Consider the following 23,174-nt stretch of genomic DNA (forward strand, 5'->3'; position numbering starts at 1 on the left):
ATATAAAATAAATAAATAAATATAAAATAAACAAACAAATAAAATACATCTAGTTGACCCTAAACTTTTGAACATATTAAATAAATAAATAAAAAATATAAACTAAGCAAATAAATAAATATAAAATAAATAAAACAACAAATATTAAATAAGTGAATATAAAATAAATAAACAAATTAAATACATCTAGTTGACCCTAAACTTTTGAACAATGCTGTGCAATTGTATGTAGGTTCTGAGCTGCTCTTTAATGGGGTGAAGCGTGTGTTTCCCTCTTCTGATTAAGAGCTGAAGATGTGGGAGTGTGCCTGAGACTCAGAGAACAGCAGCAGCCCAACGGAGCGTGATCACTTAAGGTGGCGTCCGTGGAGGATAAAGGCCGACAGGTGAGCTAATTAAGATCACAGTGATGCAGCGCGAGGGAGACCGTCTTAAACAACAGCCTCCACGTTCACCTGGAGAGCAATTTGTGCCAATTACGCCACGTAGTGAAACGAGCGATTTAACAGTCTGGAAACGGCATGGGGCTTTTTATTCTATGAGCTGTGAAACGCAGAAAGACAATGAGGGCTTTTTTTGTATCTTGAGACGTTTAAGCTTGCTGATTAATTGATTTGTTTGAAAAAGATATGAAGTCATTTTGTACATCTGGTTCAATTTGTGCTTTATTGACAAATTATTAATCACAGGGTTATTACAAAAATATGCCTTTATCTTTTATATGCTTATATATATATAAAATAAATAAAATTATGAGCCCTCCTTGTGTTTTTTTTATATACAGTTGAAACTAGAAGTTTACATACACTGCAAAAAAGGCACATAAAAAATGTCAGATGTTAAATATGACTAAACTTTTTCTCTTTTAGGAAAGTTAGGATCACCAAAATTGTTTCTATTTGCTTAATAGCAGAATAATGAGATATATTTTAACTTTTCCTTAAAGTCAAAAGTTTAAATACATTAGGATTACTATGCCTCTGAAAAAGCCCAGATTGGCCCAAATGGCCTTAAACAATAACTAAGTGCACTACAGAATGTTGTGTTTTCACACAGGTACAAACTGCATAAAAATTCTTGTATAAGTTTAAAAGAGCTACTTTAATTACACTTTGAGTCAATTTTGCAACATATACATTTACTCTACTTGCACTACATTTTTGTTCAACCTCACCTCTGATTTTCCACCAAAACTGTTTGTCAAGAGTTCCACAAGGCCAATATACATGGTAGGGTTGTTTTAGCCAAACCTTTGGTCATAAATGCCAATGCCAAACTTTACTTTACTAAAATTCTGGGCTGTAATCAATGTGATTTTTTTTTTGTTTTGAGTCCACCTTCACTGTCACATCTGGGAGAGTTATGGTGTTGAAAAGCCCACAAAAAGCGTACCACCCAGACTGTTAATAAATATTAAATAAACGAATAAATAAATATAAAATAAACAAACAAATATAAAATAAATAAATATAAAGTAAATGAATATATAATAAATCAATATATCAAATAACCGAATAAATAAATATAAATAAATAAACAAACATAAAATAAATAAATAAATAAACAAAATGAAAAAAAGAAAAACAAAATGAAGACTTTGGAGTGTCCTAGTCAAAGTCCTGATCTGAATCCAATTGAGATGCTGTGGCATGACTATAAAGAGGCGGTCCATGCCCGAAAACCCTTCGATGTGAAGGAATGACAACAAATCTGCAAAGATGAGTCGGCCATAATTTCCCACAGGAATGGATTCCATAGAAAAAAGTCTATTGGAATGGAATTAGAAACAAAATGGAACATTTCAGCACCACTTACTAAATACACATTTAAAATGCCACTAAAAGTGCAAACAACTGTATAAAAAAAGCAGTATGCATGTGTTGGAAATAACATGACTCTACTTAGCTGTGACTTTGCTGAATGAGCACTGTGCTTCTTCTGACAGATCCCACTATTATGTCTTTATTTTCTTTTTCATTCTTTTAGAACCAATTTTAACACATTTTAATCTGTTTGTACTTATTATTTGTTTTTATTTTCTTATACACTTGTCTCTTTTATTCCTGTTTATGTAAAGCACATTGAATTGCCACTGTGTATGAAATGCATGTGCCATATAAATAAACTTGCCTTGCGTTGTCTTACATCAATATTTGTACCAGAAACAAAAGTCTCTTGGAGTTCTTACACCTTTACCAAAGTCAAATTTAAGCACTTTCCAGGTGCATTTACAATTTTTCAAGCACTTTATAAGTGTGGAAAACTACATATTTACATAGATATACACACTTCACATTACATCAGATGCTATTTGCTATATTATTTTATAGTATAGTATACTAAGAACAATTTTGATGGTGTTTTTCCAAAGCCCAACATTGAATTGCATTCATTTACTGACTTAAATGTAATTTTTTCACATCATATAAGTGTCTTTCATGCATCTTTCATCTTATTTTGTATACATTGTATATATTCATTTAATGCAAAAGCAAAAAGATTCATGTCATTTTATAAAGAAGTGCCATTATTTAGTAAGATACATTATTACTAAAGCGAAACAATTACATTTGCAAGCACTTTAATCGACCCACTTTTCAAACCCTTGAGTAAAATTCAAGCATTTAAGGATTTCCAGCACCTGTACGAACCCTGTGTAGAACAAAAAGCACATCAAAACAGCATACTAAAAACAGCAAACGGCTAAAAGCTTTATGGTTCCATTATATCACGTCATAAAATCATAATAAACGAAACACATAGGAAGGAATGACAGCAAAATTCCAAAAGCGACACCTACGTCGAGGCCACGGTGTCCATCATGATTTCAAGCTGTTCCGCGAACACAGTATCACACATTTACCAATGCGAGTAAACACAAGCTTGGAAACACAACCCGTTCGCTATGGTGCTGTTATGCAGATAAACAATTAGAAGGCTCTGTTTGCGGACATAAAAAGCTTCATGAACCAGGGGCTCCAGATTGATTTGTTTGCATTGCGGTCGCGCCATAGACTTTAATGCAACCAAAACTCCTGCTCCCTCTAAACAGGCACCCCTCGCAACCATAAAACCACCGCATCGCAAACACTACAGAAGACACTGGGCAAGGACCTGGAAGTGCAGAGACGGTTTGTACGAAAAACCTTTTATTAGGCTGAACACCCGTCGTAAAACGAAATTGCAGACGAGTTCCTCAGAAACATGACATCAGCACTGAGAAAGCATTTTCTTCTTGGAGATATATGTGACGATACTTAGCGCACTTATCATAGTTGAAAGAAGGACGTGGATGGAAGATAAGTGGAGAAGGCCATGCGTGTGTTTGGTTATAATGTTTGGTTAAGCTGCGCCTAATCATAAGCATTCTTTTATGAACTTCAATGAGTAATGATAAAAGCCCCGGTGAGGGCAATATAGATATTTATGCAAGACAAGCAGATGCATTTATAGTTAAATGCTGGACGTTCATAGCTAATACTTTCAACTGCTTTGTTATCTGATGCTCTCGAGATGACATACGCATGCCTCTATTACAGGAATCAGAGAGTAAAATTTGATAACATTTAAGACCTTTTTAAGACTTTTCCAATACATTTAAGACCTCGAGGCCACTTAGATTTTAACCGGTAATACTAGCAACATTTGAACTTACAATACATTTACTAAATATTGATTGTGAGAAAGCATAATTAAAAAGTCTTAGTTTGTGATAACTGCTTAAAAACACAATTTACTTCAGAAAGCCGAGAATGAAGAATAATAATTATTTTCCTGACTATCTCTATGAAAGGTAAAAAAATAAATAAATATGTGTAGTTTCAGCAAAAGCTTATTGACATTTAAATGAATTAATGAAACTTTAGACTCATTTAATACAAATACACACATTAATTTATAAAGACACTGATACAGTGGGGAAAATAAGTATTGAATACGTCCCTATTTTTCTAAGAAAACCCGTTTCTAAAGGTGCTGTTGACTTGAAATTTTGATGTTGATAGCAACCAAAGAAAGCCATATATGCAAAGAAAACAATATTATATAGTTTACAAATGAAGTTATGTGTAATAAAATGAAGTGACGAAGGGGGAAAAGTATTGAACACATGAAGGGAGGTGCAAAAAGGCAGTGAAAGTCCAGACAGCAGCTGAAATCTCTCAGTAGTTCTTCAGAAACCCTCTGCCCTTCGTCAGTGTAAATTAATATTAGCTGCTTCAGTCCAACATCTACATAAGCAGGATGATAAAGATGAAACCAGGGTGGACATTTCAGCAAGACAATGATCCAAAACACAGCAGAGAAAACTCTCAAATGCTTTCAGACAAAGAAAAATTAAGCCAATCACCTGACTTGAATCTATTAGAAAATACAAAAGATATTTTGTTTGTTTTATTTTTATGTTTGTATTGTTTGGGTTTTTAAAAAAATATGGTTTAATTCCATGTTAACAGCTCCTTTAGAAATAATATTCTTTGAAACAAAATTACCTGTTCATTATTTATTTTCCCCACTGTATACTGCAATGGACTTTTCATGGTCAACTGTGTTTATTTGTTAGCAAATTGGCCGATTCCATATTTAAAAATTTTAGAAACCTACTTTTTTTTTAATAAATAAATAAAATGAATGTGTGACTATTTTTTATCTGCTGACAAACATTAGTGTGGGCAGTTAGTGATTTAAAATTGGTAGAGAAATTTTAAAGAGGGTAAGGGGCACCTAATAGAACAGCAGGAATAACTGTGTTTCCTTGGTTTCTGCCGTAAACAAAACAGTGTGATGACAAATCTAGTAGGAGTTTATCACTTTCATAAACTACACAGCATCTCAATATTCACAGTTGAAATTCAGCATTTAAGACTTTTTAATAGTTTTTAAGGGCCTTAAATTTCACTCAATTTATATATAAATTTTAATCGTTTTTAAGATGCCACGGACTCCCTGTAATAAGTACTTTTACAGTTTTTTTAGGCAATCAAAAAATATTCTTTAAATTGATCCAAATAGAATTTTTCATCCAATTGTATTTTTTAAATCAAATAAATGGAGTCTCTTGTTAGACTTCTAAATAAAATTCATAAAACCCAAAATGGGTAGCACTTTAGTTTAAGTAACAATTCCCAGCATATTCAACTGACTTATTACCTGTCTATTATTAAGATATTAACTATTTATTAGCACTTATGCTTAAAAGTATGATCTTTTTTTACATCCCTAATCCTACCCAATATCTAAACCCAGCTACCTTACTTACCTTATTAGCTAAAAGTCTTAGTAAATAGTTTGTTAATAGCATGGATTTTACATTAATATCAAGTGTGATGCAAAAAAGGTTTAAATCATAGTTTACAATACATTATTATAAAGATGTTAATATAGTATATGCATAGATTAAATATGAATTCTTTTAAATTATGGATTTGAATTCTTTTAAACATGGATTTTTCTCAGGTCATATTATTCTGAATATTAACCAAAACTGTTATTTTGATAATTGTATCAGATATTACTCAGTATTCAGTATTAGTTACCTTAATCCTGTGGTTACTGGTGTTTCCTGAAGCTGATAGAAACTGTGATATTTTGCTGCTTGCAGTAGCTTAGGCTCCATGGTCTTGGATACATCATAGTAGTGACCAAATCTTGCTGAGGACGCCAATGCAGTCTAAAAATATAAAACAAAAGCGTTAAAAGAATCAAAAATACACTTTTTTCATTATACATTTGCATGTCATTAAAATTTTTTTTTTCCAATATCCAATATCATTCGCTGCACAAAATAATTATTTACCAAAAATTGTGCATATTTAGAGCAAGAATCATTTGGAGACATATGAAAATACTTTAAAGACAGCAGTGATGTGCCTATAAGTTAATACTAATGAATTATTTCAAATCATAAGACTTGCCCTTTAACATAATATTTTAATCATAATATTTTTAGCAATAATTCTATCTTGTTTTTATTTTAATCGTTTTAAATACGTTTAAGTACAACTCAGAATAAAGGTGGCTTAATCTTTATGCTGAATACAGCAGAATTTTATTTCACGTATATTTTCCCCATTTTATTTTAACTAAAAGTTATTTGAAACGTGAAAGTCATAATAACAACAGCCAAATTTCATGCATTTGTTTTTACTAAAATACAATTAATATTAAAATAAAAGATTGATTATAATTTTTTATTACAGCAAAAATAATTAAAATATAAAAAAATCATGCTCCTTGAAGAACATTTATAAATGTTCTACTGTAAGTATATCAAAACCTAATTTAATTTTGGTAATATACATTGGTAAGCACTGAATCTGAACAACTTTAAAGGCGATTTTCTCAATATTTTTTAAACCCTCACATTACAGATTACAGAATAGCTTTATCTAGGACAAATATTGTCCCATACATTAGTGGAAAGCTTACTTTTTCAGATTTTGAATTGTATGTATTAGGTATTAAATCTCAATTTCAGAAAATTGACCCTTTTGAATGGGTTTGTAATGCAGGGTCAGATAGTTTTTAACCAGTTATGAATGAATTACGGTTATCAAACAACAAATGTGGAGATGCAACATTAAAGGGATAGTTCACCCCCCAAAAAATGAAGACTTACCATTTACTCTCCTTCAAGTATTTCAAAACCTTTATTGGTTTCTTTCTTCTGTCTCACACACAAAAAAAGATTTGAAAAAGCTAAACACCTGTAACCACTGATATCCATAGTATTTGTTTTTCTTGCTATGGAAGTCAATAGTTACAGGTGTCTAGCTTTCTTCAAAATATCTTCGTTTGTGTTCAACAGAAGAAAGTCATAAAGGTTTGGAACAACTGAAGGTAAGTTAATGATGGCAGAATTATAATTTTTTTAACTATCCCTTTAAGAAAGGTGAATGACTTTAAATAATAGTAAATATTTATACCAAAAGGTATTTATACCACCTATATGAACAAATGAAAAGTTAATTATACATAACTAGTGTAATGACAAAATTAGGGCTGCACAATATATTGATTTATTTTTCTAAACATAAAAGTTTTAAAACCTGATTTCTAATAAAATGAGATTTATTTATTTTGCAATTTAAAGGCTTAACTAGGTTAATTAGGTTAACTAGGCAAGTTAGGGTAATTAGGCAAATCATTGTATTACAGTGGTTTGTTTCGTAGACAACTTAAAAAAACATAGCTTAAGGGGACTAATAATATTGACCTTAAACTGTTTTTTTTTTTTTTTAAACATAACATAATTTTTAACATAATTTGGGAAATATCTGAAAATGAAAATAAAAATCCACAGGATGGCAAATAATTTTGACTTCAACTGTTTACAATGAAGACTATAAAGCTGAATTGTACATTTGGTTATTTTATTTTGGTTAGTGAATACTGTACTATACTATATTCGTAGATTTGCTCTATAACGAGATATGCACAAGGTTTGATTACGTTTACAAAACTAAAATGTCTGCCTGAAAACTTTGGACTGGACTTTGGACAGGACTTTTGTCACCTCACGTGCATAGTGGAAAGCAAACGCCAAAAGGTGCAGATATCAATAATGAAAAAGTATTTATCAGAAACTGCTTACCAAATGTTTACTAAAACTACCTTAAATGTTTAGTTTACAATACCTATAGTTTTGTTTTACCAGTTGTTTTGTATTATAGAAGTTAATAATGAATGTTTATGAGTTTCTTTAAACATATGCTTTTAAATGATGATTCATGTTTTAATATGGAAATTATTCATAAAATCACTTTGACTTTGCAGTAATATTTATTTTCATAGATATTGTAATAAAAAGGAGTTGTCCAACACTTTTGTACCTTTTTATGATAACAATTGTGTACCTTCATTTCAATTGTAACATAAAAGGTACAGAACAGTATCATAAGAGGTCTTTTCTGTACCATATAAGGTACAACTTTTACAAAGCTACAAAACTGTTCCTTAAGGAACATTATTTGTACCACGTGTACCTTTTTTTCTGAGAGTGTACTGTATTTATTTACGCTTGTAATTTGTTTATTGCATTTTATGCAGATGTACTCGCCTACAAAATCATCTTAAGCAACCTAAAATTATATATTTTTTTCTCTAAAAGAGCTAGTCGAGCTATTTTGTGTAATTAAAAAAAAATTAATAAATAATTCACAGAAAATCTAAATATCACAATGTACACGTTTTTTTTTCCAATATCATGCAGCTCTAGTCCAAATACCATTTATGAAACCCAGATGATTCGTTAACCCATTGAGGAAATAATGACTAGCTAGCAATTCTGACCACTTGGGCTTAGAAAGACTTGCACACAGCCAAACTATTTTCCTGAGGTTGTGAGGGGTCTGGATTTGTCTTCAGAGTTTCTAATGACCCTCTAATCTTCTCCTGATCTGGCTCAGCGACCCCTCTGTGTTCAGCACCTCCTCTGGAGATTGACAGCTTGGTGCTCATCCTCGTTTAGTAGGCCGGCCGGGTCGACCCCTTTAACGTTTCGCCATGGGTTTTGACTGACTGAACTTTGATCTGGCGTCTCCATTGAGGGGCAGAAACGAGGGGGAAGCTCTATGTTTAGGATGCAAATCCCTAACTAGATTTACTGGTGCTTTGTGAGGAGGACAGAGGTATGATAAAGGTTAAGGAGGGTAAGTATCCCCTCTGAGATGAAGAGGAAGGCAGGGTGATGGGGAGGACGAAATAAGGAAACGAGACTGAAAATATCCAATGTGAGGGGGGGGAAGAGGAAGAGCGATATTAGTAAGTGATGTCGTGTTTGTATTAAGTGAGTAAAGCTTGACTTCCATGTGGATGCAGGAGACTGGAAATGGAAGTTGCTTTTAAGCTGTGATCTTAAAAAGTTTTGTTAAAATCTGTCTTGTGAATTTGAATCACGTAAGAGACATTTGATCAACACTATTGGTTCTGTTGACCACAAAAGAAGATATTTTGAATAATGTTGGAAACCTGTAACCACTGACTTCTGGTAGTATGATGGATGTTGATGGTTACAGGTTACCAACATTCCTTAAAATATCTTCAACAGAACAAAAGATACTGATTTGGAACAAGGCAAGGGTGAGTAAATGATGGCAGAATATACTTTTCTGGGTTTCCCTTTTATTCCCAGATGGTTTGACATCTCTATAACTGACATGTTAAACTGAAAACTCAAAATCATGGCATTAAAATCAATATGAATTTGAACCAAATAACATGTGCCACAATGAGTGCAAGCAGAACATAAATAACCAGAAAATATTTCAGAATTTAATTTCATTAAACGGCAAAGAAGCTTTTGTTTTGCTTCTGTTGGAATAAAGGAATATATTTTTATTTTTTGTCTCTTTTTCTTTTCATTAAACAATTGTATTTGTATGGCTTAAAAGTGATATATTAACTGAACTTCTACTGTTGAGTGTGATATGTTTTGCATACTAATGAAGCATTTTTGCAGAAGTGGATGAAGCTGATATAAATGCAAGGGCCTGATTGTCTAAAATTAACTTGAGCTCTGCAGCGAAACTTCCTTTGAGCAGAAATGTGTTGAAACTGAACACAGAATATGTGCAGTTGAGAAGGCTTTTAATGTTGTGCAGAAAATTTATAGAAAAAGAGGACGTATGTATGGGTGCGGCCAACAGAGAACTGGAGAATGATTTGACAAGTGACTAATTTCACTAAACACCCCCTGTTGATATAAGCAGTGTTTAAATTCTTGAGTCATGACATGTAAAATGGTTGCGCATCTCCTGAACGTAACTTTGGCATGGCATTGAGGATACCAAAATTCTGGAAATATTTAAGGAAACAACCCGTTTCAAATACAAATATGGCTAACTAAAGTAAATCCCTTGCTTTAAATAGTATTTTTTTTCTGAGTTATCTATTTCTCTCTTACATCCTTACAGCAACTCAGATAATATTAATGGTATGACCCATATCAAAGGCTCCAAAATTACAATGTAAAATCAGGTACAGAAAAACATCTTCGTATTTACAAGTAAAACTTTATATTAAGTTTTAGTTACTTGGTTGCATGCTTTTGTCATTTTTATTATTTGCTTTTACAACATGTCTGACGATTAACAAGGCAATTTGTCAAGGCAATCTCAGACATATTGGGCATTATTCTAAATCCAAATCCTCATATCGCTATTTTTGGGAAACCCCCAGATGATTTTCATGTCAAAATAATGCCATGGCCTTTTCCTCCCTTCTTGCTCGTAAGAGAATTCTCTTGAAGTGGAAATCACACCAACCACCCTCAATCAAAGTCTGGTTACGTGACATGTTAGGTCTTCTGAAATTGAAGAAGATTAAAAAGACTTTATTTACTTATTTAATTTACTACCCACATTGTTTTATGATTATTTTATTTATTTATTTATTTATTTATTTATTTATTTATTTATTTATTTATTTATGTTTGTTTATGTGTGGGTGGGGTGGTGTGGTGTCGGGAGGGGGGATAAATATTCATAAAAAAGCAGAACTTGGACATTTGCATACAACCAATGCTATTCACTTGTGTTCAATAAATAAGTTTATAAAACAATTGACTGCAATCAGACAAAAGTTCTATTTTTCATATTAACATATTATTTGTATTAAAGCAATTTCATTCCAAGTAACAAACATTGATATAGTTAGGAGTTTTAGTAATGAATTATGCTTTTAATATACTAGAACTGCAACCATGGTCACATGATCCTTCAGTAATCATTGTAATACAATAATCTGTTGCTCAAGAAACATTAAATATTTTTAGCCAATGGTGAAAGTAGTTAATGCTGCTTAAAAGTGTTTTGGAAACAGCTCTTTTTCTCCATGGAGAAAGGAAGAAGAAAAAAAAAGAGTGAAAGTAGTCCAAAATCACAGACAGAAAGAGTGAAATCTCAGGGACTCACTGGTGTCCCCCTTAATCTCCATAGCAATCTGGATTACTGGCAGGCAGGAGGGGTCTTTTCTCCGAGCAGAAGAAAGAGGGGTGAACGGGCGCCATGGCAGAGCCTGTGAAGGGATTTGGGGGAGCAGAAGGCTGCTGTTCCTTTGTAAAGGGCTTGAGCTTGAATAGACCCTCCATGTCCTCCTGTCTCTTCGGGTTTTAAGTCCACCTATAACCAGCTAAGCGTGAGTAATCCACCTAAACTGTGAATGAGAGCATCCCAAAGCCCATTCACAGCACTGGGTGGGTAGGAATTGATATATTTATTATAGGACACTATTTTTCCCACCCCCACTTCTTTAGTCTATAATAAAGTGGCTTCATTGTCAGTCTGCTCTGGTAGGCCCCAATCGTTGTTTTTTTTTTTTTTTTTGTACTCATATTCAATTTTGTTTTTGCCCAGGAATTTTAAAGCCTAAGTGTAATTGAATCATCTAAATGATTCAATCATCTAGATGAAATGTATTATATTTTCCTTAAGAATTTGAATTTAGTTGTTTTGTTTGGTTGTCATGAAAATGCTTGAGCTTCTATGTGTGCCTTTGTTTGTTATAATAGTTTTTTCCAATAAAAGTGTATAACGCTTGGGAACGGATCCTCAGATCAGCTCTGAAGATGAAGTTTGTTGTACACGTCCTTGTATAGTGAGAAGCAGTTCATTAAATGCAGAAATTTAAAAGGGAAGCAAAGAAAGCATGGGATATAGTGGAACATAATGAAAGGAATGGGATAAACTGGGATTGATGGAATGGAGTGGAACGGAACAGAACGAAAAGAATTGGATTGGGATTTTTGGAATGGAATCAATGAGATTGGATGGAACAGAACGGATCGAAAAGGAAGGAAAGGAAAGCAAAGCGTGGAACAGAACAAAAAGGAATGGGAACCAATGAGACCAGATGCAATGGAACAGAATGGAATGGAAAAGATTGAAAGCAAAGGAAAAGGTGGAATAGAACAAAAGAAATGGGATAAAGTGGGATTGCTGGAATGGAACCGATGAGATTGGATGGAATGGAACCAATGAGATTGGATGGAATGGAACCAATGAGACCAGATGGAATGGACCAGAATGGAATGGAAAATATTGAAAGTAATGGAAAAGGTAGAACAGAACAAAAGCAATGGGATCAAGTGGGATTGCTGGAATGGAACGGATGAGATTGGATGGAACGGAATGGAATGGGTTGAAAGAAAAGGATAAGGTGGGACAGAACAAAAGGAACGGGATCAATTGGGATCATTAGAATCAAACCAATGAGATTGGATGGAACAGAATAGAATAGAATGGAAACGAATGGAATATGGAACAAAACGAAAGGAATTGAATAGATTGGAATGGAACCAATGAGATGGAATGGAACAGAACAGAATGGAATGGGATCAATTTGGTTTGTTGAAATGGAACCAATGAGACTAGACAGATTGGAACAGAATGAAAAAGATTAAAAGCAAAGGAAAAGGTGGAACAGAACAAAAGAAATGGGATCAATTAGGATTGTTGGAATAGAATGGAACCAATGAGACTAGATGGAATGGAAGAGAATGTAATGGAAAATATTGAAAGCAAAAGAAAAGGCAGAACAGAAACAAAGGAATGGGATTAATTGGGATTGTTGGAATGGAACTGATGCGATTGGATGAAACAGAATAGAAGGGAATAGAATTGATTGAAAGGAAAGGATAAGGTGGAACAGAACAAAAGGAATAGGATCAAACAGCACTGTTTAAATCAAACCAATGAGATTGATGGAATGGAATAGATAAGGTAGAGCAGAACAAGGGATCAATTGGGATGGAATGGAACAGAATAGAATAGATAAAACTGGATAGAATGGTACAAAATGGAACATATTGAAAAAACCCCAGAAAGGAATGGAAAAGAACAGAACATAGGACAGAAGGAGAAGGAAAGAAGGAGTGGAAAGGAATGGGATAGATTGATGAATTGGAATGGAACAAATAAAACTGAATGGAAGGAAACAGAATGAAATGGATTGAAAGGAACAGAACAGAACAATGGGATAGATTGGGATTGAAGGAATTAAATGGTTTGGAATGGAATTGGATGGAATGGAACAAAAAGAAAAGGAAGGAGAAAGAAAAGACATGTAAGGAAAGGAAATACAGGAAAAAGAAAGGATAAGAAAAAGCAAAAGAAAAAAACAAACAGGACAAGACAGGAAATGACAAGAAAGGAAAGGAAAAAAGGAAAAGGAGAGGAAACTAATGGGAAGGGAATTAAAGGAAAAGGAAAATGACAGGAAAGGGAAAGGGAAAAGGAAAGGAAAAAGAAAGGAAAGGGAAAAGGAAAGGAAAAAGAAAGGAAAAGGGAAAAGGAAAAGGGACAGGAAAAGGAAAGTGCCTAAAAGGAAAGGAAAGGATGGGTTTTAATACCTTAACACAAGGTCCCATTAGCGAACAATAGGAACAATAAACATTTGTTTGCCACATGACATCTGATGTAAAACTAAAGCAGAAGCAGCCGAGAACCACTATTTTGTTGAAGGTCCATTAATTTAAAACAAAAGTTTATCAAATGGCATCTAATACACCGATACTTCTCAGTGTTTTACAGAATAAAAATACTGTCTTCCTGACAGATGGTGTTTCACCTGAACTCTGGGCTGGTTCTGGTAGCGCCAGGCGATTTTCATTGTGTCTGGATTGTCTGGGTCATTTGGCTGCGACTGACCCTCACTCATTTTCATGCTGGCCACATCATCCAGAATTGGAGAAGGGAGTTCCTATTTCAGAAAACACACAGATATGAAATAAACCTGTCACCATGAATTGAAAATTGAAAGTATTATTTAAATTAAATATTGTGATATTATAAATGATGTACACTAAAAAAATTATTCCTTGGATTTACCACATTTTGTTTAAGGTAAGTGGTTGCAAACAATTTATATGGGCTGAATTTAAACAAACACGTTAAATTTAGTAATGTTCAACTTTGTTTATACAATTTGTTAGTTCAATTTGTTTGTATATAGTATATACTGATCACAATAAGGAAATACTGTGCTATAATTAAAACTGTTTAAAATTGTGATCATACAGAAAATAAGATATAGAGCAATAAAAAAATAAAAAATAAACAAACAAAAAAAAGTTAATGACCTTAACTTTAAAGTCCCATAAATTAAGGCAAAAAAAAAAAGATTAAAAACTTAAATTAAAAAAATTAAATTAAATTAAAATATAATATAAAAACACAATATAAAAAACTTAATTAAATAAAGTTAAATAAAATAAAAATATATATATAAAAAAAACCTTAATTAAATAAAAAACTCAAATAAAAATTCAAAGAAATTCATTAAAAAATTAAATAAATTTAAATAACAAAAAATAAAACAAAAAACACAATTCTGAAATCATATTTTAGAAACTTTTTTTACTAAACATTTTGATAATAATAATTATTATTTTAAAAAAGACCAAATTAATATTTTTATTTTTACGTAACAAAAATAAATGCTGAAGAAGCAAGACAAGGTGCAAATTAACTAAAAAGTAAATAAATTAAAAAGTAAAATAAAATTAAATAATACAAAAACAACATAAAAACCTTAATTAAATAAAAAAGTAAATCAAACAATATAAAATTCAAGAAGTCAATAAAAAGTTAACTAAATACATTCAAATACAAAAAAACTATATAAAAATAACAATAAAAAGCAATTCTGAAATCATATTTTAGAAACAATTTTACTATACATTTTAATAAAGATAATTATTGAAAATAGACATTAAATAAAATCTACATAAAATAAAATAATATCATGCACTCAAGAAGCAAGACAAGGTGGCAATTAAATTAACTAAATTAAAAAGTAAAAAGAAATTAAATAAAAATATAAAAAAAACACAATATAAAATTCAAAGAAAAGTAAAATAAATTTAAATAAAACAAAAAAAATAATAATTGAACATTTTTATTTTTACATAAAATATAAAATAAATGCTGCACTCAAGAAGCAAGACAAAGAGTAAATTAATTAAATAGAAAAGTAATATAAAATAAAAACTAAAATCAACAACACAACAATTCATTAAGTAAAATTAAATAAAAAGTTGAATAAAATAAACTTTAAAAAAAATAAAAAATAAAAAATAAAAACTAAATAAGAATAATATGAAATTAATAATGTAAAAAAAAATTCTGAAATCATATTTTAGAAACAATTTTACTATATAATATATATACACTATATAATTATTCATTTAAAAATGACAAAATAAAATGGATTGTATGCACTCAAAAAGCAAGACAAGGTGCAAGTAAAATTAATTAAATTAAAAACTAAAATAAAATGAAAATAAAATGAAATGAAAAATAAAAATATAAAAAACACAATATTAAAATTCAATAAGTAAAACTCAATGAAAAGTAAAAAATTAAATAAATTTAAAGCAGAAAATGTATTAAACTAAAGTGAAACAAAACTTAAAATTAAGTTAAATAAAAAATTAAGTGAAATACAAATTTAAAAAGCAAGGTAAAACACAGTTAAAATAAAAAGTTTAATTAAATAAAAAATAAAAAAAAACACAAAATAAAAACAAGTAAAATTCGATGAAAAGTTCAATTAAATGCATTTAAATAAAACAAAAAACAATATAAAAAACAACAACAAAAAAAATGAAATTAAAATGTAAAAAAACCCCAAAGCGATTCTGAAATCATAATTTGTTTCCTTAACATATAAATAATGATAATTAATTAAACAGTTTTAAAAAATATACAACAATTATACGAAATTATAACATAAAAAAAGCAATTTTAAAATCATAATTTAGAAACTTTAGAAATTCTAGTAATAATTACAATAACTTGACGTGTCTATAGTTGAATTGAGGGTATCGTTGGTATTCTTTTCCCACTATATCTAGACACAAAACAATAATTTTAACCCACTCTCCTGTCCAGTACTTGACTGTGAAAACGGTAAATAAATATCAAGCGACCCATTTTAACAAGGCCAAAAATATAAACAAACACATCAAAATGGTGCGAGCAGTTTAGAAGCTGTTGTTTAAACAACACGCTTGATGGTGTCGTTAATGCTAAAAAATGCCAAAATGAAAGTGCCAACTCTGTCCCTTAGGGCAACATTCATACAGACCACGCAAAAACAAAAAAACAGAGACTGTTTCACAAATAACAGCCGACTCCTGGAACAGTCTGAAGGGCAACAACAGGCCCTCATTAGGCTCATGTTGACTGGGGGCCAATCAGGGGGCCGGCAAGAGACCAACCCCTGTCCACTGTCATTAAGAGGAAACTAGTTAACACTCACAGGTAAATCCCTGAGCTCAGACACAAACACAGTCATGTATCACAGCGTCAAAAAGAGACACAAACACTAGAGTACTGCTTAAAGAACACTGAAAACTCAAGGCAGTAGACACTTTGCTGATGTAGTACATTAAATGTATGTATTATTACAAATCAGTGCATCCGGAAAGTATTGATAGTGCTTTACTTTTTCCAAATTTTTTTATGTTACAGCCTTATTCCAAAATGGATTAAATTTATTTAATTCCTCAAAATTCTACACACAATAAAATGAAAATGTTGTAAATTTATCAAAAATAAAAAACCTGCAATGAATACTTATGAACCTAAGAATACTTTCCAGATGCACTGTATGTTTTAAACTGCCGCATATTGCATATTGTTGACATCTTTTCATGCTAAGAATGATTAAAAAAAATAATTAAAAAGAAAAAAAAGTATAAATAATTAAAAATATAAATAAAATAAATAAATAAATGCATAATAAAATAATTATGTAATTAACTTAATGTAATAATGTAATAAATGAAGCATGAAAAACTTTTAAAAATGTTCAAATCAACTGAAAAACTAAATAATGAAGCTAGAATGAATCCAGATGACTTAATATAGAATAGAAAATAATGAGGTATGAAAATCTGACAATAACTAATAATTATTATTAAATAATTTAAACCACTGGTTTGGTGCTGAAGCCATGATCCGTCTGCGTTTCTGTAAACGGTATCCTTGCATAACCTTCACTGATAAAATCAGTAATAGCGAAACTGCGCATATTATTATTAGTACTATAAAAAGTATATTACTGCCTTAAGTCAGTAACTTAGGCAGTAATGCAAAGTAATAAATACGTGAATAAATAGGCTAAATGAAAGGAACAAGAGGGACCAAAATCGGTCACCAGGTCAAGTGCCCCCCTCAGTTATGACATCCAGGTGCCGGGCCTGCAGTTATACTTTATTGTTTGAGAAGAAACAAAAGCGAAAACTGTGGATGAAAACCTGGTTGGGAATACGGCGATAACATGAATTATCTGTTCCTCAACGAGAAATGATCACAGACACGACACCGTGATGGCGTTTATCATACAACGCAGTTCGTGCTTATGATAATTAATAATAACAACTAATATTAATAACATGTTAATAACTCTTCTCTCTCTAGACTTTATGTTTTAGGGCATGTTCTTGTCGGCGCATTATAGGTTTATTGCATGTATGAATTAGATTATGAAGAATAACTAAGAGCACGCTTTTCCTTTATTGCATCCTTTCCGTAAAGTGTTTTATTAATATTTTATTATTATACTTTTATTAATATATATTTTTTTAAATGGTGAGGACAATATTCACTGGCAAAATGTTCCTCCCCGTACCACCAACAAATTACGCCTCTGTATGTACCCAAGTAGCATACCCAAGTTAATTTACATTTTATGTAAATTAAGAAATAACAAAGACCAAAGAATATACAAAAATATCAGTACAAACATACGTGTTTATTGTTTAGCTTTCGTTGATAAAACAACACAATACAGCCTATAAATAATGTAGTTAAATATTACATAACATTAACTGCTTGAAACGGTATAATAATAATAATAATAATAATAATAATAATAATAATAATAATAATAATAATAATAATAATAGTAATAATTAAATGTTACATAAGAACTTTACAAATAGCCTAAATGACTCTTTACTAATCAGTAATAATATAAATAGTAACCAATAATAAGAACAAAAAAAAAATATTAGCCTATAAGTCAGATGTTGAAAAAAACAGCGTAGCCTATCCGCTTGTTAAGTGTGACGTCACGCGAAGTGGCTTCCGGGTCCAAGCGCTATATCAAACTGAATGGGGAGACTCCTCAAAAGTATATATCCATGCCTAATATCTGATGGGCAGAAAGAGATTCATTTTTTTATAAATTGTTAATTTTGGTATTTGTGATGCAACAAGCCCAGAGATTGTTGTGTACACTAGGACTTAAACGAATATTTTCTCAATTCAAATTAGTGGTGGCTTGGACCCGGAAACATTATTACATACGTCACCAACAGGTCACCACTTAACAAGTGGATAACTCTCCACCTTTTGTTTTACGAGTCATTTAAACACCGGCTTCCCCACAAACATGCGGTGCGTCACTGGAAGAAGGGGCGGCGTTCATTCTGGTCGCACCCCCGGTTCCGGTCACAAGCGGCCTTCCGGGCCGGGGGCCCCCCTGGAGAGGAGCTTCCCGGCTACGGAGAGGGGCTTCCCGGCTACCCGGGGTCTATCGAAGATCCGACGGCGCTGCGGTATCGTTGCCTTTAGGCGGGATTCTGACTTAGACGCGTTCAGTCATAATCCCACAGATGGTGGCTTCACGCCAGTGGCTCCTCAGCCAAGCGCACGAACCAAATGTCTGAACCCGTGGTTCCACTCGTACTGAACGGGATTACTAGTGCAACAACAGTCAACATCAGTAGGGTAAAACTAACCTGTCTCATGACGGTCTGCACAAGACGTTTGGCCAGCGGAGAAATTAAAATGGTCGTGCCCAACTGAGTCTGGTTTCTCTCAAGGTTTTTTTCTTCACTTTCGCCAATTAGTGAAGTTTTTTTTTTCCCTCTCCGCTGTCGCCACTGGCTTGCATGGTTCGGGATCTGTAGAGCTGCGCATCGTTGGATTTGCTCTTCAGTGTTTGGACTCTCAGTAGTGATTTTAAACCACAATGAACTGAGCTAAACTGAACTGAACTTAAACACTACAAACTGAACTACACTGTTCCTATTTACTGTGACCTTTTAGGTGAAGCTGCTTTGACACAATCTACATTGTAAAAGCGCTATACAAATAAAGGTGAATTGAATTGAATTTTGTTTTCTATTCATATTTTAGATTCTTTGCCATAAAAAACTAACATGTTGACTTTGGTTTAAGCGAAGACTTAATTAGGTTTATAATGTTTCCAGCAGCACTGAATTCACGTTCAGACGGTGTGCTTGTAGCGCAAATGCAGATACTTTTCCGCAACCGTGGCCAAAAGAGGGTTTCTTGCTTCATTGTTCCGCCGCCAGCATTTCTCTACACTGTGGAGCAGTGCATTCTCAACTACCAATATGTTGCTCTATTTCTCATCAACGTCTTCCATTTATCACTGTCTCTTTTGTATTTGGCCATTTTTAAAAAGGCCTCTGTGATACCTAGTTGACTAGCTGGCGTTTGCATTCAGAAGACATGAGTTGATTAAACGTTGTGGGGTGACATGACTGGGGATGGCTCTGGAGATTCGATGTGTTTACCCATTTAACACTTTTTTTTCAACAAACGTTACAAATACAAAAATTCGACACGAATCCAAAATGTTCCCAGATTGGCGATGTAATATTTGGTTTTCTAGCAAGATTCATGACTGGACTTGAACTTGCTGAAATCATGCTAAACGATATAGTCTAACAGATTTGTAATACTTGGCAACATAACGGAAATTGGTGTTTTAGAGTGCATGGCATCACGTACTACAGCCGGTGGCATGGACAACCACAGTGGCAACTGACCACCGCGGTGACACGGTTGTCACAGTGACCATCACAGCCCTAAGTGCAATCCGCACGACTCCATTGGTAATGACGAACTTGCACGAGGAACAGACATGGCCCTACGCAAAAGTAACTTTCCAGAGACATCTGTTTCTTACTTTTGATAGCTTGTTGGTTCAGTTTTGAAGCTCAAGTGTCTAAGATATAGCCAGAAGAATACAGTAGTTTTTCAAAATAAAAGATCGGACTCAGATAATAAATAAAACAGAAATAATAGGGTATATGCTGAGCTAGTGTTGTTCCCATACTGGTAAACTTCCGGTGACCTGTTATTGTGAGTTTTTTTCCATTTTATACGGTTCCTTTTACAGCATCGATGTTGTAATGTAATTCAAATACAATCAGTTAAACAGACTTTGGCATTCATTTAGTTGCTCAAGCGTAAAATGAGACAAAAAGCTGTTTACTCACACGTCAGAATCGGCAGGCTAGCGCAGAAGCTCCATTGAATATACTGGGGTAAAATAAATGCTCATATTATAAAGACATGGTGGGAAAAAATGTAATTTAATGCAGTGCTTCTTGTACAATCTGAGACCCACTTTATATCGGATATCACTCAGCCAGTGGAGATCGCTGATTTTCAAAGAAAACAGACCTTAAACGTGCCGATTTTGCATTGGCATACACTTCACCGGAAACGATTAACTCGGGTTACTGGCAAATTAAAAGTCCTAATAGCATGCTTCGGCATATTCCCTATTAATCATTTCTTAAGCGGCCCGGTACCAATTATTCCACGGACCGGTACTAGTCCATGGCCCGGGGATTGAAGACCACTGATTTAAATACACATATTACAACTAGTGTGGTATATAGTAGCATTCTGTCCACAACCAACATTGTCCAAAACCAAAAAAAAAAAAAAAAAAAAAAAAACAACAGTGAAGACATCTTTTCAAAGTGTACACATAAAGTAGTCCAAACAAATACACATAAATATGACTATGCCAGAATCATAATAATACACACAGACACAGTGTCATTTTGGTCACAGCATTCCCAAAGCTGAGGATAATATTTGACTGATGACATCACACGCCATCTTCTCAAAGTGTATTGGTTTTGAGAGCCAGATCCTAGTTATACAATGGATTTTGATGCACTTGGAGTTCAAAGAAACAAAACACTCGAGCCAAGTGTCATAGTGTGAAAACCTGATTTACGTGTACTCGTACCTGCATGATCTGATCAGGATGATCTCGGGCAGACGCCAGGAAGAGTTCATGTCCACACACGATTCCCTCCGCCAGAAAGTACTTGAGCAGCATGCGGGAGTAGCTGTCATAGCGGTCCTCCTCTGTCAACACACACAGAGAAAAAAAATAAACTTTTTATCCACATGAACATGGGTATTTTCAAAAATCATACTTTTTTTTTTCTACATGGTTTTGCCGTTTGTCCACACAAAAAGTAGTATCGGATGACTGAAACCAAAACGTTCTGAAAACATTGGCCAGGGTGAAGATTTTCTGAAACTCCAGATACAGTGTGGTCGTGTAGACACTAAAACCAGAGTTTTCACCCTTGACGTGATCGCGGTTTTCTTGAGTGTAACCTACTGAATCATACTGAATTAGGTCCAATATGTAATAGGGGCTGAAGGACTAGATTTTTGGAAGTCGACTTATGTTAATAAAGTCGAGTCGACCTTGACTAGGTGCTAATGAGATGCAAATATATTGCAATATGACAATTTGTGATTTATTTGCAGAAAAAAATATATTTACATGCTGTTTGACAGCTCATTTACGAACTACTTATTTTAGTGCAAAACAAATTCAGTCAACACTTTCATTTCATTAATAACGCAACATTCACCTGGAATGACATCTACATATGCTATTGCCACACCTATACACACGCGGCAGCGTGCCTCACAGTTTCTGCATTATAAAATATGAAAATATAATATGTGAAATATATTAGCATCTACTCTTCGCAGAGGACAACAGCCAATCACATTACTTTTTTCAGTGTTGTATAAATACAATTGGCTATCATCTGCTGTAGGGTTTTGCACAGAGCGATTTAATTGGCTGACACCGTTTGACAATTTATGCTGCGTTCAAACCAGATGCAGATGAAGTACCAAGCGCGAGCGCTTTACATGTTAAATTAATGCAAAGATGCGAACAGACATCCTGCGATATGATTCGCATGAATAAGGCTGCACGAATGATGTGATTCTCATAAATGAAATGCAAGTTGGTTGTTTTGAGTGTTTGACGTGCGTAACGCGAATCGCTCAGGTTGAAAAATCTGAACTGTAACAGACATGTGCCCAGTGTTAACCAATCAGCAGCTTGCTCTTGTAGGAGAGTGATTATGACATAATATCTGTTGTTGGTGTGCCGAGGGGAAATCCTCTAATCCTTTTGCCAACACTGAACAACAGCTCATCAAACTGGGCTTGACTCAGTTGGAATCACCGCTGAAAGCCTCCATCATCCAGGTACAGTTTCTGGAGGAGTTGATGAATTCAGAGGGCTGGGTGCACCTCTAAAATCAGGACCTAGGTGACTCAGACATGATCTCAAACGAATCTAAGCAGGTTTTCAGCCTTCCTAAACCACCAAAAGCACAGCAACTATCTCAATAAAATACATGTTAGCCATTTTAGCAACGAAGCTAGAGTCACCAGGCAGACAGAAGCCTCGCATGATGCGAATCTGCTTCTATTGTGAAGTGAAGTTAAAGTGCAAATGATTAAATGTGCGAATTAAGAGAGTAAACTCAAAATGTTCACGCATGAATATCACGTTTTATTCGCGCTCGCCACGTCTGTTGTGAACACAGCATTAAAGTTCACACAAAATTCATGTGAATCACTGACGCTGACATAAGAAAAGTAACATTTAATTTCAATAATCCGAGGGCAGTTCGGTGAACAACCTTCGTGTGTAAGGCTGCCATGTAGTTCAGGTCAAAAGCCACGTGATCTGTGGAACGCGAATAATCAATGTCAATCAAAATGCATCACAACAGAGCATTAAAGTCGACATGTCAGAATTAAGTGCCCGAAGTATTCTTTTTTTTTAATGATGGGCATTAAGATGTGAAAAGTGATGGTGCCAGCAGCAAAAATTTTAGGGAGTGGACAATGTAAAATATGTATTGTTCACTGATGAGTCTGCTGTCACTGTCTTTCCCACATCTAGGAGAGTTACGGTGTGGAGAAGCCCTCAAAACACATAAAAATATGATTATATTTAGGACTGGAGCTCTTCTAAAAAAGCTGGTTTTCTATTAATCAGGTGCGTTAAATAAGAGAGACATGCAAAATGTTCAGATCAAGATTGAGAATCGCTAATCTAGACATATGCCA

The 23,174-nt window shown here is 33.3% G+C and overlaps 1 protein-coding gene across 1 annotated transcript in view; it reads right to left on the reverse strand.

Annotated features, from left to right (window-relative positions):
* The window catches only part of elp4 (elongator acetyltransferase complex subunit 4), a 139,653-nt gene that overhangs the window by 111,303 nt on the left and 5,176 nt on the right, over positions 1 to 23,174 (reverse strand). Inside the window, 3 exon segments of the mRNA XM_056461074.1 lie at positions 5,535 to 5,668; positions 13,564 to 13,695; positions 21,025 to 21,146. Coding sequence (XP_056317049.1) covers positions 5,535 to 5,668; positions 13,564 to 13,695; positions 21,025 to 21,146 — 388 coding nt within the window.

The sequence above is a fragment of the Danio aesculapii genome, chromosome 7 (genome assembly GCF_903798145.1).
Source record: "Danio aesculapii chromosome 7, fDanAes4.1, whole genome shotgun sequence".
Classification (NCBI taxonomy): Eukaryota; Metazoa; Chordata; class Actinopteri; order Cypriniformes; family Danionidae; genus Danio; species Danio aesculapii.